At 49.9% G+C, this 13,949-nt stretch overlaps 1 protein-coding gene across 3 annotated transcripts in view; it reads left to right on the forward strand.

Annotated features, from left to right (window-relative positions):
- The window catches only part of ADCY8 (adenylate cyclase 8), a 132,125-nt gene that overhangs the window by 38,500 nt on the left and 79,676 nt on the right, over positions 1-13,949 (forward strand). For all 3 annotated transcript variants that reach the window (XM_006093291.3, XM_006093292.3, XM_014459675.2), the window contains exons 3-4: positions 8,730-8,860; positions 13,499-13,610. In XM_006093291.3, the coding sequence (XP_006093353.3) occupies positions 8,730-8,860; positions 13,499-13,610 (243 nt within the window). The remainder of the gene's footprint in view (positions 1-8,729; positions 8,861-13,498; positions 13,611-13,949) is intronic.

A 13,949-nucleotide genomic window follows, 5' to 3' on the forward strand; every position in this document is an offset into this window, starting at 1 on the left:
GTTGAACTCTCTACTCACCAACTCCTCTTTCTTCATTCCCATTGTTCAAAACAGCTTGCAGGTAGCTCTATGGGAGCCTCTTCTTTTATATACAAGTTGCCAAGATGTAAATATTTCATCTTGACACCTCCTCACTCACCAACAGTTCAAAGTATTTTATGTCTCACATCCATTATCCTGGTATCTCTGTGGAATATGCAAGACACAAGTGGTGCCCTGAGCTGACTTCTATATGAAGGCCGTTCATATTTCATTACAGCCATTTTTCCGTGTCTCGGCCAACTAGGCTGCTTGCATGATAAAGGCAGAAGTGAAACGTGTCCCCGACTCTGCCCCGTGCAGAGCACAGTGTCTACCACTGGCTTATCCCTTAGGACACGTGTGTTTGCGAAATAAGTTTACCAGATGTATGAATGGGTAGTAGATCGTAATCCAACACAGGTTACATGAAGATGTGGGAAAGACTGTGACATGGGAGTCAGCCCCATGTGGCCCATTGTGCCCAAGAAAAGGATGGGCCCTAAATCGGCCTCCATAGCACAGAGGCTGGACCACAGAACTCACTCACTGATGGACCCAGAGGCCTGAGCTCACACCCAGGCCCTGCCACTTGCTCTGTGTCCTTGGGACAACTCCCTAACCGCTCTGGGCCTCAGTTTCCACTTCTGTAAAGTATCAATAATAAGCATAGCACCCTAGCTGGTTTGGCTCAATGGGTAGAGCGTTGGTCTGTGGACCAAAGGGTCCGGAGTTCGATTCCAGTCAATGGCATGTACCTTGGTTGCAGGCCCCATCCCCCCAGCCCGGGCCCTGGTCAGGGCTCATGCAGGAAGCAACCAATCAACGTATTTCTCTCACATCGATGTTTCTCTCTGTCTTTCCCTCTCTCTTCCACTCTCCCTAAAAATCAATGGAAAAATATCCTCGGGTAAAGATTAACAAAAAACAAAACAGCAACAAATAATAATAAACATATCTACCTTGTGAATTGTTGTGAGAATTAAGTGAGATGGTTCGTGTGCAGAGCTGGACACAGTAAGTGCCCAGTAAGAGCCGTTGCTGGCAGCAGGGCTGTCAATATCACTGCTACTCCTTCTTAGACATTTGCTTTGATCATGAACTACTACATTCCACATTAAAAAAAAAATCCTCAGCCTACCAGACACTGAGTTGACTTTAAATCCATATAGGGAGAAACCAATTGAGGTGTTTGGAGTATGAAAAGATGGGAAAATCAAAGGCAACTGAATTACACCTTATGTTGTAAGGGGTAGCTGGTGTTTTCGGGTTGAAATAATAGAGAGAACTAATAAATGAGTGAGTATTACATGTATTTTCCGGGTAAGCCATACTGATTATGTGATTTTCTGCTTTTCAAATGTAAATGAGAAGTGTTTGATAATTGCTCTTCTCACAGGCGGAAAGCTGACATAATTAAACACTGGCTTGAACAGTGATGATTCAACTCATCAGCCACTGTTTTGATGGGCTGGGAGGAGGGGGCTGCAGAGACCACAGGCCCACACCTGACCTGCGTGCCTTCTCCAGGCAATCTGTGCAAGTGCAGCAGCAGCGAAGGGGCCACCAGCCATCCGCCTCTGCCGTGTCCTCCAGCCTCTGACCTAGTTTCCTTTGGCGAGCTCTGGCCTGATAAGCCATGCCTTTTTAAAAATATATTTTTTTATTGATTTCAGAGAGGAAGGGAGAGGGAGAGAGAGAAAGAAACATCAATGATGAAAGAATCATTGATGGGCTGCCTCCTGCATGCCCCACACTGGGTATTGAGCCCACAACCCAGGCATGTGCCCTGACTGGGAATCAAACCGCAACCTCCTGGTTCATGGGTCCACGCTCGACCACTGAGCCACACCTGGACAAGTCATGCCTTTTGAGATGTAGCAGAAGCAGGGTATGTGGCGTGGTGTCCTGCATTCATGCATAAAGTTGGCCTTGAGCAAATTGCTTCTCCGAGTCTCAGATTTTCCGCCCGTAAGATCATCTTACTAATTCCCACCTCCCTGGATTCTTTTGACCCTTAGATGGGCTAGAATACATGCAGGTAACTTTTAAAGGTATTGTTTTTTTATGTCATATTTGAGGAGGATGTACAATCTCCTGATAATGCTGCAAGGAAATTATTTGAATTTTAATCAGTCTTTCCATCTCCAAATCAGAACTACTCTACTTGCTATTCAACTATGATGATCTTGAGTAAGTGTGAAAAGCTCTACGCAGTGTCAAGACAAAACATAATTTCAATGTTTTTAAATTTTCAATGGATGAGTGCAGAAAGCATTTATAAAAGCATTCTAAAACGTGTATTGTGGTGTAATTATAATCAGGTATCTACAGAAACAGCCCATCTTAATACAGGCAATAATTTGTCTCATCTGTCCCCAAGCAGCCACAGGCCAGGCAGTCCTAGGTGTGGGCACCCTCGGCATTCACAATAATGAAGACAGTCTGTCTGTCAGGAGCAGATGACGGGGAAGCTGTGAAGTGTAAGCAGCAGGGCCCTCCTTAAAGGCCTTCTAGGCCCTAGCAAGTGTGCAGTTATGATTTCCAATGTTTCTCTTAAAGAGGATCCCTCCAGCTTGTTTACATCTCAGAACCACAAACCCTGCACCCGGCCCCGGCCTCTGCCCCTGCCCCTGCCTCCTCGGAACAGATAGAATGTTCTCTCCCCCCACCCCCCACCTTCAGGACCAAAACCTCCACCTTGTAAATACCCAAGTGGTTACCTGTGTTCAGACATGGAAGACAGTCTGGAAATGTATGTATTATTTTTATACCTGTCCAAATATTCTCAGGGGAAAAACAGGAACAAAAAATTTACAATCTAGAGGTACTTTCCACACTGGGATTTGTAATTGTCCAGAATATGTGTTGTTGTTAGCATATGGAAGCAATAGTTGGTAGCTCTTATAGCCTTGCTCCTGTCCCTCATCCCCGATGGCAATATTACTATAGCAGGTTTGGAAGTGACCACGGTATGAAAAAATTAATCAGAGGTGAAGGGAATGCAGCTCAGAATTTCCCAATGACAGGCCTGCCTCTGAGTTCTGATTTTTTTCATCTTAGAATTTCACTGACTAGAAAGTTTATTTCTGAGAAAATCCCTACTGGGTTCACAGGCCACTTATTTGTGATGTTGGCAGTGGAGTCAGACAGAGTTGGTTTTGAATCTCAGCTGTGCGCATCGTGAGCCGTAGAAACTTGGGCAAAGGGTGTAGCTGGATGTGCCTCTGTTTTCTCATCTGTGAAATCGGAACAATCCTCCCTACCGCAGTGAATCCTTGTGAAGCCTGCTTGAACTCAATGCTGTGGTGTGACTGAGGGACCGGTCTCACCAGGCCCACTTCCCCACCCGCGCCTGTCTCACTCCCGGGGTCCCCAAAGTGCCAGGGTCTTGCTTCTATGACAGCGCTTCCTGAATGAAGCCTCGAGGACACTGCCATGTCTGCATGCCCCGCCGGCTGGGTGTTCTTCGGGGCTGGAGTCTTAATCAGCACGAGGATCACCCTCAGAGCTTGGCACGCAGCAGACACACTTAATGTTTATTGAAGGAAATTGAATTGAATAGTCAAATAGAACCAAAGATGCGTGCTCCTTGGTGTGGGGAGGAATAGGACAGGGATGTGTGCTTTGACATTTGCAAATATGTACTTAGAAGGACGTCCAGGGCACACGGATTTCTGTGTGCCTGACAAATCTTAGAGAGGATTTCTGAGTGCTGATGAAATGATAAAATGCCTTCCTGACCCCCTCACCCCTGCCATCAGGAGACAACAGGACTCGTCTAGTCCGTTGGCCTTGGAGGTGGGGCAGATCCTCTCTTGGGGCATCAGTGTGCCTCTTGTGGACTCTACGGACCAGCTTCTCATTGGCTGTGAGGGGCAGAGACCAGGAAACGCCCGCAGCCACGGCTGTTCGCGCCAGAGCTGTGCCACCTTCCAGGTCCACCCGCAAAATATAGACCCTGGGCATCTTCTGGACGGCCACCAATTGTGCCACTGGACACCGGAGGCTGCTTAGTCTCTAGACTTCAAATTGGAGATATCTGGGCACTTAGTAAATGAGAGACCCGAGAAAATGTTAACTCCTTGAAAAAGATAAAAAGAAGGAAAAAGTCCCTGAAACCTGAATTTTGTGTGTCATCCTTTAAAGTATACTCCATGTCATGTCAATGTAGAGTATACAGACTCCAGCGTCCTGCAGGCCGTGGCCTGTGAGCTAGCCCCTGGGTGAATTAAAACACGTCCGATGACCTCTGCTATTTAATAAGCACCTACTGTGTACCAGGATCTATAAAGGGGGTTTTGTCCTTTAGTGTGAAAAACAGTTTGTAGATGAAGAAACGGAGGCTCAAAGGTCGTGGGCACAGAACAAATCAGCTGTTGAGCTCAGGCGCAGGATCCCACTCAAGCTCGCCTGACTCCAAAGCCCTGCAGTCTTACTCCAAAGCCCTTCAGTCTTTGCATTTCTGAGCAGAACAGTTCCTGGGACCCTAGACCACCAGCTGAACCAGCCTGGAGAGAACATGCCTTTAGGAGCTGATTAAACCACAACTTCCGTTCGGCTGAGTTCACACTTTGCTTTCAGAAACAGTAACAGTTCTGGGTGAAAATGCCATAAAAGCCTTTAAGATATAAACTCAAAAGCCAGGGTCAGGATTTTGATGACACATCTTTAAATGTTTTATTAATCATGTGACTAGAGGTTTTTTACTGTGTAGCCCAATTGCCTTTTACATATTCTGCCTGTTCATTCTCCCCATAGATCCTGAGTAATGTCCCTACTCTAAATGATTTTCTCCGCAGCACCAATATACAATTAGAGCTCTAAAACCAGGCTTAAAATAGAGCATGCTTGCCAGTGAATTCATCAAACATTCGGGCTGTGATTTCAGTTAACACAAATATTAACTCTACACCAACCTTATGAAGTAGATGCTATTAGTTTTTGTTGTTTTGGGGTTTTTTAATTGAGTTCAGAGAGGAAGGAAGAGGGAGAGAGAGAGAGAGAAACATCAATGGTGAGAGAGAATCATTGATCGAGGGAGAGAGAGAGAGAGACAGCAATGGTGAGAGAGAATCATTGATCGCCTGCCTCCTGCATGCCACACACTGGGGATTGAGCCCGCAACCTAGGCATGTGACCTGACCGTGAATCGAACCGTGACCTCCTGGTTCATAGGCCAACGCTCAATCACTGAGCCATGCCAGCCACGCAATGCTATTATCATGTCCAATTTACTGATGGGGAAATTGTGATACAGAGGGGTCAATCACAGAGTCAGGAAGTACACTTATGATAAACCTGATTTTTCTTCAGCTATGTTGAGTTGGATATACATCTCATTGTCATCAAAGGAATCCGCATAATACAGCCACCCGTTCCTTACTAAACCTGTGTTGGGTTCTTTTTTTTTTCTTTTTTTTAAAATATATTTTTATTGTTTCCAGAGAGGAAGGGAGAGGGAGAGAGAGAGAGAGAAACATGAATGATGAGAGAGAATCATTAATCGGCTGCCTCCTGCACACCCCACACTGGGGATCAAGTCTGCAACCCAGACATGTGCCCTGACCGGGAATTGAACCATGGCCTCCTTGTTCGTGGGCCCACACTCAACCTCTGAGCCACGCCGGCCAGGCACATAAGGTTTTGATTAGATACTGGATGCAGAGCACTTGGTGTCTACAGAGTGAGTGGTCAATTGAAACAAACTATTGTCTACGACCGACCGGAGTGAGTCTCTCACCCCGTGCCTGGGCCTTCACTGCAGAGGGGAGGTGCTTCAGAGCCTCTCAGTCTGCGAGAGCCTGGGAGTGGCCTGTTCTTCCTGATGCCATGCCGAGGTCCTGCTTCGTGCACGCCCAGACTCTGTCCGCCGGGGGCTACCCCTACCCAGGGGGGACTCTAGCAACTGATACCATGAAGCCATTCTGGTGGTATGAATGGAGCACATCACATGAGATGAGGTGTAAATCCAGACAGGAGCCGCCAGGCCCCTTTTCATGCAAATGGGGGGGGGGGGACACACTAAACAGGGAGTAAAAGATGTGCAGAACGGAGCTCAAAGGCCACCCTGGGCCCCAGTCTGGCTCCAGGAGAGCTTCTGATACTTCTGGTCGCTGAAGCTGGCGAACCATTTATTATGGCTCAGCAGGAGTGGGAACTGTATGGAGGGCCAACTTTCCCATTTTCTTTAAATGGTGTGTTCAGGGGATGTGAGTGATGTGTCTCCAGCAGTCAACAAATCAGAGGGAAACAAAAGTGTCACAACCGGGCTTTTCTAAGCAGACTCCAGGCCAAGTTCGTCTTCCAGAACATGCTCTGCACGGGGAGGGAGTGGGGCTGTTGCCGGGTAGTAGCAGGGCTGCCTGGAGGCGGGCAAGCCTGGAGCTGGAGAGTTTTGCTTGTAAAAGTCTCCCTTCAAAGCATCCGTGTCCTGCTCGAGGACTGAAAGGGCATCGCCACTTAAAGAATGTGTTTCACAAATAGTTCCCCTGTCCCAGGGACACTGCTGGCCCTGGAGGGGATGCACCCCTAAGCTGGACACCATCTCCGCCTTCCATGTGTCCAGGTGTTTGTTTAGGAAGCATTTAGTTAGCACCTGTTGTTTCCCGGCACTGAGTGCCCCTCTGGCTGTGACAGTACCTTCAGTGACTGGGTGAACAGGGCCACTGGCACCTGGAGAGTTGACTGATAGCATGAAACGGACAAGAAGCATGGCTCTCGGTCCCACAATGAGACATCTTCCGGGAGAGGTAAAAGCCTCAGCCCGGGAAGCGCAGTGGGCACTTCACGAATGAAGCTCTTTGCATGGGAGCCGGGTCCGAGAGCACAGAGAGGAGGAAGGGATTTAACGCCAGGCCCTTACATACGGGGTGGGCAAAAGTAGGTTTACAGTTGTGAGTATGCGGAATTATTTTTTTTAAATATATTTTATTGATTTTTTTACAGAGAGGAATGGAGAGGGATAGAGAGTTAGAAACATCGATGAGAGAGAAACATCGATCAGCTGCCTCCTGCACACTCTCTACTGGGGATGTGCCCGCAACCAAGGTACATGCCCTTGATCGGAATCGAACCTGGGACCCTTGAGTCCGCAGGCCAACGCTCTATCCACTGAGCCAAACCAGTTAGGGCAAATATGCAGAATTATTACTTATTAATCACTGTACTATTTATTTGTCTGACAACTATAAACCTACATTTGCCCACCCCTGTATTTTATTTCATTGACTTCACAAAGCAGCCCTGTGAAGTGGATGATGTCATGGCCAGTTGCCGAATTAGGGACCTAAGGCACAGAGGGGGCGTGGCTCACCCGAGGCCACGTTACTGTTAAGGGTCAGAGGCAGAATCCAAACTCCCATCAGACTCAAAACCCAGGCTTTTCCCAGCCCACCCAGAACCCCGGCAAGGAATCCCGGGGAAAGAATTGCGCCCTGGCACTGCCGCTGGGTAACTGGTCAGGCTGTGCCCGCGATGCGACCTCTCCCAGCCTCAGTCTGTCCATCACATGAAGATTGCTCATGCCTGCCTATTGCCAGGGTTTTGTGAGGAACAGATGAAAGAATGGATGCGGGAAATGCTTAAAATCCTAAGTCACTGTGAAGACGGGAGAAACTATAGCAATTAGAACACACCTGTCTTAGACCCAGTTCCACATGAGAGCGAACGATATAGCAAATAAGCCAGATTCTTGCCTGGTTTCATAACACAAAGCCTTTGTAGGATTTAGCCTGTGTTGCAGTTAAGCAGTTATTTTGCTTTGATGTTTATCTACCATGTTGATCACAGTGAAGCATATATTACTGCAGAAGAGCATTAGGCAACCACTTTCATTCAGGCTGTGTGTGTCTCATTTCCTCTCCTCCTGATAAAGAGTTGGTGCCTCCTAGCCCGGCTTCTCTCATAGGTCCCCTATTTCAATAAATGCAGCACACTCCTCCAACCAAACTCCGCACCCGCCACCACCATGGGATGCCGTCTTTCTCTCCTGCCGTCTCAGTTGGGTACCAAACCTACAGACATCATCCCACATCACCCTCACCTGGGCCACTGCAGGCGCTTCCCCAAAGGGCCTCTCTGCCTCTACCCTTGGCTCCCTCCCCACCTTCATTCTCCAAACCACAGCCAGGAGGTCTTTTAAAATGCAAACCTCTTTGTCCCTCCTCTGCTTAGTTCCACTTAGTGGCTTCCAGTGGTCGTTGGAATTGAATGCTATAGACCTTACACATGCCTGCAAGATCTGTCTCCACCTCCAACCCCTTGCTTGTCACCACACCCTCCATCACGACCCTCCAGCCACACCGCTGCTCTCTTTTGCCTCAGGACATTGCACTTGCTGCTTCCTTTTCCTGGAGCTCTCTGCTCCCTGCACTGCACCGGCTGGCTCATTCCCAACTCGTAGGTATCGGTTGTCATCAACCCTCATACTCTGTGATAAATGTGGAATATTTAATGTCTGTATCCCTTTTGAGATGTAAGCTCCACAGGGGTAGGACCTCCATCCATGTGGCTCATCACTGCACACCCAACACCCAGCACAGTGCCTGGCAAACAGCAAACAGTCCCTAGATATTAGTCATGTTCGTAAATGGGATGAGATGAACAATTCCTCAGGGAATTCAGCCCATGGCTTCCCTGCCGTCCGCCCACCCCTCTGAGCCTCGGTGGCCAGCCTAACAAGACTGTCCCTCTGTGTTGCTTTGTCCCAGGAGCGGCTCGTGCTGTCCGTGCTGCCCCGCTTTGTCGTCCTGGAGATGATCAACGACATGACCAACGTGGAAGATGAGCACCTGCAGCACCAGTTCCATCGGATCTACATCCATCGCTACGAGAACGTCAGGTGAGAAAGGCGACGCCCCACCCGTGCGCCATGCGCTCCCTGCGCTGGGCTGCTCTCATCTCGCTGCCGTGACTTCCGTCTGCCTGGATGTCATGCCATTTTTCATTGGTTGATTAATTCATTAACTAGTCATTACCCATCAGAGAGTTCTACATTTCCAAACAGAGGCTCGAGAAGAATGTCAGGGAAATGCAGTCACATCTGCTTGCTGATGTGCTGCTTGGCTCCCCTGCAGCGGGCCTGCTGCCCTGGGGTTAGCAAACTAACCCCAGAAACATCTGGGGACCTCAGGGTGATCAGCAGGTCTGCTCCTTATATTCCTCACAAGTGTCTTTAAAACAATACGAATACAGGCTACAGCTTTTTTTTCCTTTTTGAAAATGTATTTTTGGCCAACCATGCATCCATCCATCCATCTATCCACTCACCCATCCACCCATCCATCCATCCATCCACCCACCCATCCATCCATACACCCATCCATCCACCCACCCATCAATCCATTCACCCATCCATGCACTCATCCACCCATCCATGCACTCATCCACCCATCCACGTACTCATCCACCCACCCATCAGTGCCCTCTGAGCCCAGTACTGCCCTGGACAACACGCTGTTCACTGAAAACCAGAGGGTGGACTCCTTACTGAGGCAGAGCAGCTTTAGAATCCCAATTCCACCTCTCCCTCATGTGTGAGCTTGGAGGATTACAGATGTGAGTCTCAGGATCTTTTTCCATAAAATGGGCAGTTTCTATATACCCTGCAGTGAGTAAAGGTCTAAAGAAAGCACAGGACAGGAATGAGCATACAGTAGAGCACTGGGCATATTGCACATTGTTTCAGACGTGGTTTCTAGTGGCAAACAAAAAAGAACCCAACCTTGGCTGATTTAAAAGAAGTTCCTGAATGGCTACATGGCGGCTCCAGAAAAATTGGGGAGGGACAGAGAGGTGGTCTCAGGAACAATCTGGAATAAAGCCAGAAGCACAGCGGAGCACAAGGCCAGTGAGGACCCGCTTCCACTGTTTCCAAAGAGTTCATTCCCTGTCCTCACACAGCTGTCACCTCCGCAGTGCCTCAGTGCCCCAGGATCTGGATATGGCTGCCTTTGCCCACTCCTTACCCTCCCCCCGCCTGCCTCTTTGCAGGTCAAGTTAAAACCTGGGGCTGGTGTGGCCCACTGGCAGAGCCCCGTCACTGGCAAGAAGAGACTGGGAAGCAAATGGCTGGCATGTTCAACTTGGACAGCACAACTGCATTGCCTTCCCACCAAATGCCATAGGGCGGAAATTTCCCAGACGTAGGGGGAAGTGAAAATGCCAGTCTGCCTTCTCAGTCCCTTGCTTCCCGCCTTGTAGGGGAGGAGGAGGAACATTTCCCACACACCAGCGCCTCTGGCTGCCCTGCACTCATTCCGAAGCAAAGCCAGCAGAGAGCGTGGTTCTCACGCCTCCCTGTGGCAGGAGAGCCTGTAGAGGTGGTCCCCTGGGTCACATTCAAGAGTGGAGCGACCCTGCCTTAGACGCTTGAGTCTGTAAAGGGTCCCTCGTCATACGGCAGCTCCGGTGAGAGGTACACGCACCCCAGATCTGGGAATCGGTCCCACAGATCATGGGACTCGTCATTACCAATTCTAGAACAACCGGTTCCGGGCAGTACCTATAATTACGATACAGTGTGGGCTCTATTATTACAGTAAGCAAGGGTGCCAAGGGAGCATGAGGCGAGGAAGCCCTGTGGTGGGAGAGGAGGCGGCGAGAGGTGGAGGGTGCAGGTGGGTAGAGAACCCTTTCAAAAGAGATGGTTCTTATTTGCCTCAGAACTGAGTCAGCCAAGTGAAGAGGACAGGAAACCAGGCAGAGGGGGCAGCACAAGACCGGGGGTCGATAGCTATGCCGAGACCTGGATAGAAAAGATGTGCATTATCTATTAATGTAAAAGAGGGAAAATATCAATATATGACACATTATGAGAGTATCTGTCACCATGGAGAAAAAGATGGGGGGAAACTAACCTTAATTAGTTAAGAAAAAAATGGTGAAAATACGCAAGGCAGCTCACCCATACCCACAGACTGGGGACCCTCAAGTTCAAGAAACAGCACCTTTGGCTTTCTCTCTGCACTAATCAATTTCAGTGCTGCCCTCTGTCTAGAATAACGGAAGTTATTTCCACCCCCTCCATCCACCCATTTATTTCAAACCACTGAACTGAGGTCTGATGTTCCGAGACCCTTTCCTGAGTTCACAACACACTCATCAAAATTGAGTTTACTGCCCACATTTCTCAGTGGCCTGGGCTTGCGGCAAAGGAGCCCTTTGTGAGGGGAGAAGAACCTAGAGACCCCACTGCGCACAGGGCCTCTCCCAGCCCTTCCCTGAGGCAGCTCCCACGGGTCCTGGGCAGATGAACTCATCCGGGGGTGGTGGGCCTCTGCAGCCCACGGCAAGGCTGCGGGTGCTAAAATAAGACCAGAGATGGAGAAGGCGGAGGAGGGCCGTCCTTGGCCTGTATCTGAGAACAAAGTCAGACCGGCTGCTCCGCCCGTTCCCAGCCCCCGGAGCACACCCGCTGCGGAGTAGGGAGCATCTCTGAAATCATTTCTAAATCTGTCCCTCTCCTCATGGCCACCCACCCGGTTCATCGCTCCCATCAGCAGGGTACACAGGAGGCACCACGCCACGCCTGGGGACATCCGTGGGCCCCAGGGGACGGGGAGCCTGCGGACCAGGCTCTCATTCGGAAGACTGTCTGTGAGCCACGGCCCCTACAAGACATTGGCTGCATCCTTTCGTCTCTCTGGGTTTGCTTCCTAATCCAAAGCATGAGCTGTCTGAAAGGGTCCAAGCATTTAGACTCCAGTTGATTTCGTCCATACACAGCTGAGATGTCTGCAACGAGATCCCGGCACTGGGCTTTGTACTGGAAGCCTTTTCGGCTTCCAGCCTCATCTGCCCAATTCTATCCCTTTCCTGTCTCCTCCCCCGCCCCGTACATGTAAGACACTTCCCGTGTTAGTTAGGCCCTGCTGTGCACTCTAACACAGAACCTCCCAGTTTTGATCATTGAAACTCCATAGACTCTACTCACTCAACTGTCCACTGCTAATATTCCTGGTGGGTGGCTGATTCAGGCATAGAGGCCCCCGCACGTTATAGCTGTGCCAACCCCTGGCATTCAGCTCTTGGAGGGGGAAGAGCAGAAAAGGCCCACCCGTTTCTTGACCACCTTGGCCGAGAAATGACAAGGATCACTTCTGCTCAGATGCCACTGATGAGCCCTGATGGCATGGCTCCACCCAGCTACCAGAGTGGCACAGAGTCCCTGGCTCGGCAGTCTTTGCTAGGGCAGGGCGGCGTGGATTTGGTGGACAGTAGTTTCTCTGCCAGGCCTCTCTCCCCCGTTTCCTCCAGCCCAGCCCCTGTCACGTGGTTTGCACATTCTCAGTCCACCCGCTTTGGGCTGTTTATTTCCCGCCAGGCCTGCCAGCGTGCGCACTCGCCACGTTTGCCCTGCAGACTAGAGTTCCATGGACAAGCAAAATGAAATTGAATGAGCCCAGAAAATTGGTTGCCTCTCGAGGCCTGTCTGTGTGGCAACCTATTAAACCCTCACTGGTCCCCAAAACTTCCCACAGCTGTTATGTGTCCTCTACTTATTGAGGACCGTGGCGTGATTTATCGGTTATGTTCTGACAGTAGCCCTGCAGAGTAGCTTTAATCATTGCACTATTGTCAAGAAAGTGGAAGCTCCGAGGGATTAGATGCGTTTCCCTGGAACACACAGCTAGGAAGACGAATCTGCACAGTGTTCCTAATGATTCTAGTGGCTTCTGCTAAAGCCTCCTTGAAGACTCTATTTGCAGAGCGACTGTTAGGTAACATCACTTATTTTTAGCCAAATAAACAACTTATATAACCAAATTAGAGTTGGAAATTAATACGGTCCCGTCAGTATATTCCAAGATGAATATCTTGGAAGGTTACAAATTTATACTTAGAAACAAAAGGCCTCACCTTGAGCCCAGCACGTGGGGGCAGCAGAATGAGCAAGGCAGTGAGAGCCAGGGCCCGGCTTCTGCTTCTGGTCTTTCCTTCAACTCACTCTTAGTGCACGCGTGTGCCTCAAGCCAGCGCTTCTCGGACTTGACCTCGCGCACAAGAACCACCTGAGGCTCTGGTTATGTCCCAGTGTGACCCAGCGGGTCTGGGTGGGGCCCGAGAGTCTGCATGTCTAACCAGAGCCTACGAGAGGCCGGTGGTGGCCGGGACCTCACTCTGAGGAAGGAGGTCCTGACGCTGATCATGTCTGTTGATTCAACTCAGAAGACAGGTCATGAGTCTTAACATATGATGGAATCTTGAAGGACAAGCAGGATTTTAAGAAGTAGCAACGGGAAAGAAAGCTATGGCGGGGAGCAGGTGCACTGCACAGATGCAGGTGCCCCCTCGTCCTTCCTGAACCCCTGGGTGCACTGTCTCAGCTGGGATGTCTGCTAACTACGGCAGGGAGAGCGAACATCCCAGACCACGACTGACTTCTCTGCTGATGTTGGTGTGTGTCCTGGATGATTTAAAATCTTAATGCGCTTTCTCCCCACCCCCACCCCCACCCCACCCCTTCCCTGTTGTCTAGTATTCTTTTTGCAGATGTTAAAGGATTTACCAACCTCTCCACGACCTTGTCCGCCCAGGAGCTGGTCAGGATGCTCAACGAGCTCTTTGCCCGATTCGATCGACTGGCCCACGTGAGTTGAATTTAATTCCCTGCTCACCTTTGGCGGGAGTGAGGACTGCATGTGAATGAGGGGAGGACTCAGCCTTCACCGCCAATGTCATTACTGTTCTGCATCCTGCCCCTGGGCGTGGCCCCCTGATCCTCACACATTCTGGGGATCAGTGTTAGTTACTGACAGGTCTCGGATGGGAGGTTTGACAGATGAATCTTCCCAGTGGAGAGACAGCTGGTTGAGTGACAATCAAACCAAGTCCTTTTGATCTGCTTCCACTCCAGCATCATGTCCCCCGGAGTGGCCAGGTGCCACCCAGCTGCCCTGGTTCGTGCGGAGGTGGCTGCCTGCAGTTCC

Source organism: Myotis lucifugus, unplaced genomic scaffold (assembly GCF_000147115.1).
Source record: "Myotis lucifugus unplaced genomic scaffold, Myoluc2.0 scaffold_113, whole genome shotgun sequence".
Classification (NCBI taxonomy): domain Eukaryota; kingdom Metazoa; phylum Chordata; class Mammalia; order Chiroptera; family Vespertilionidae; genus Myotis; species Myotis lucifugus.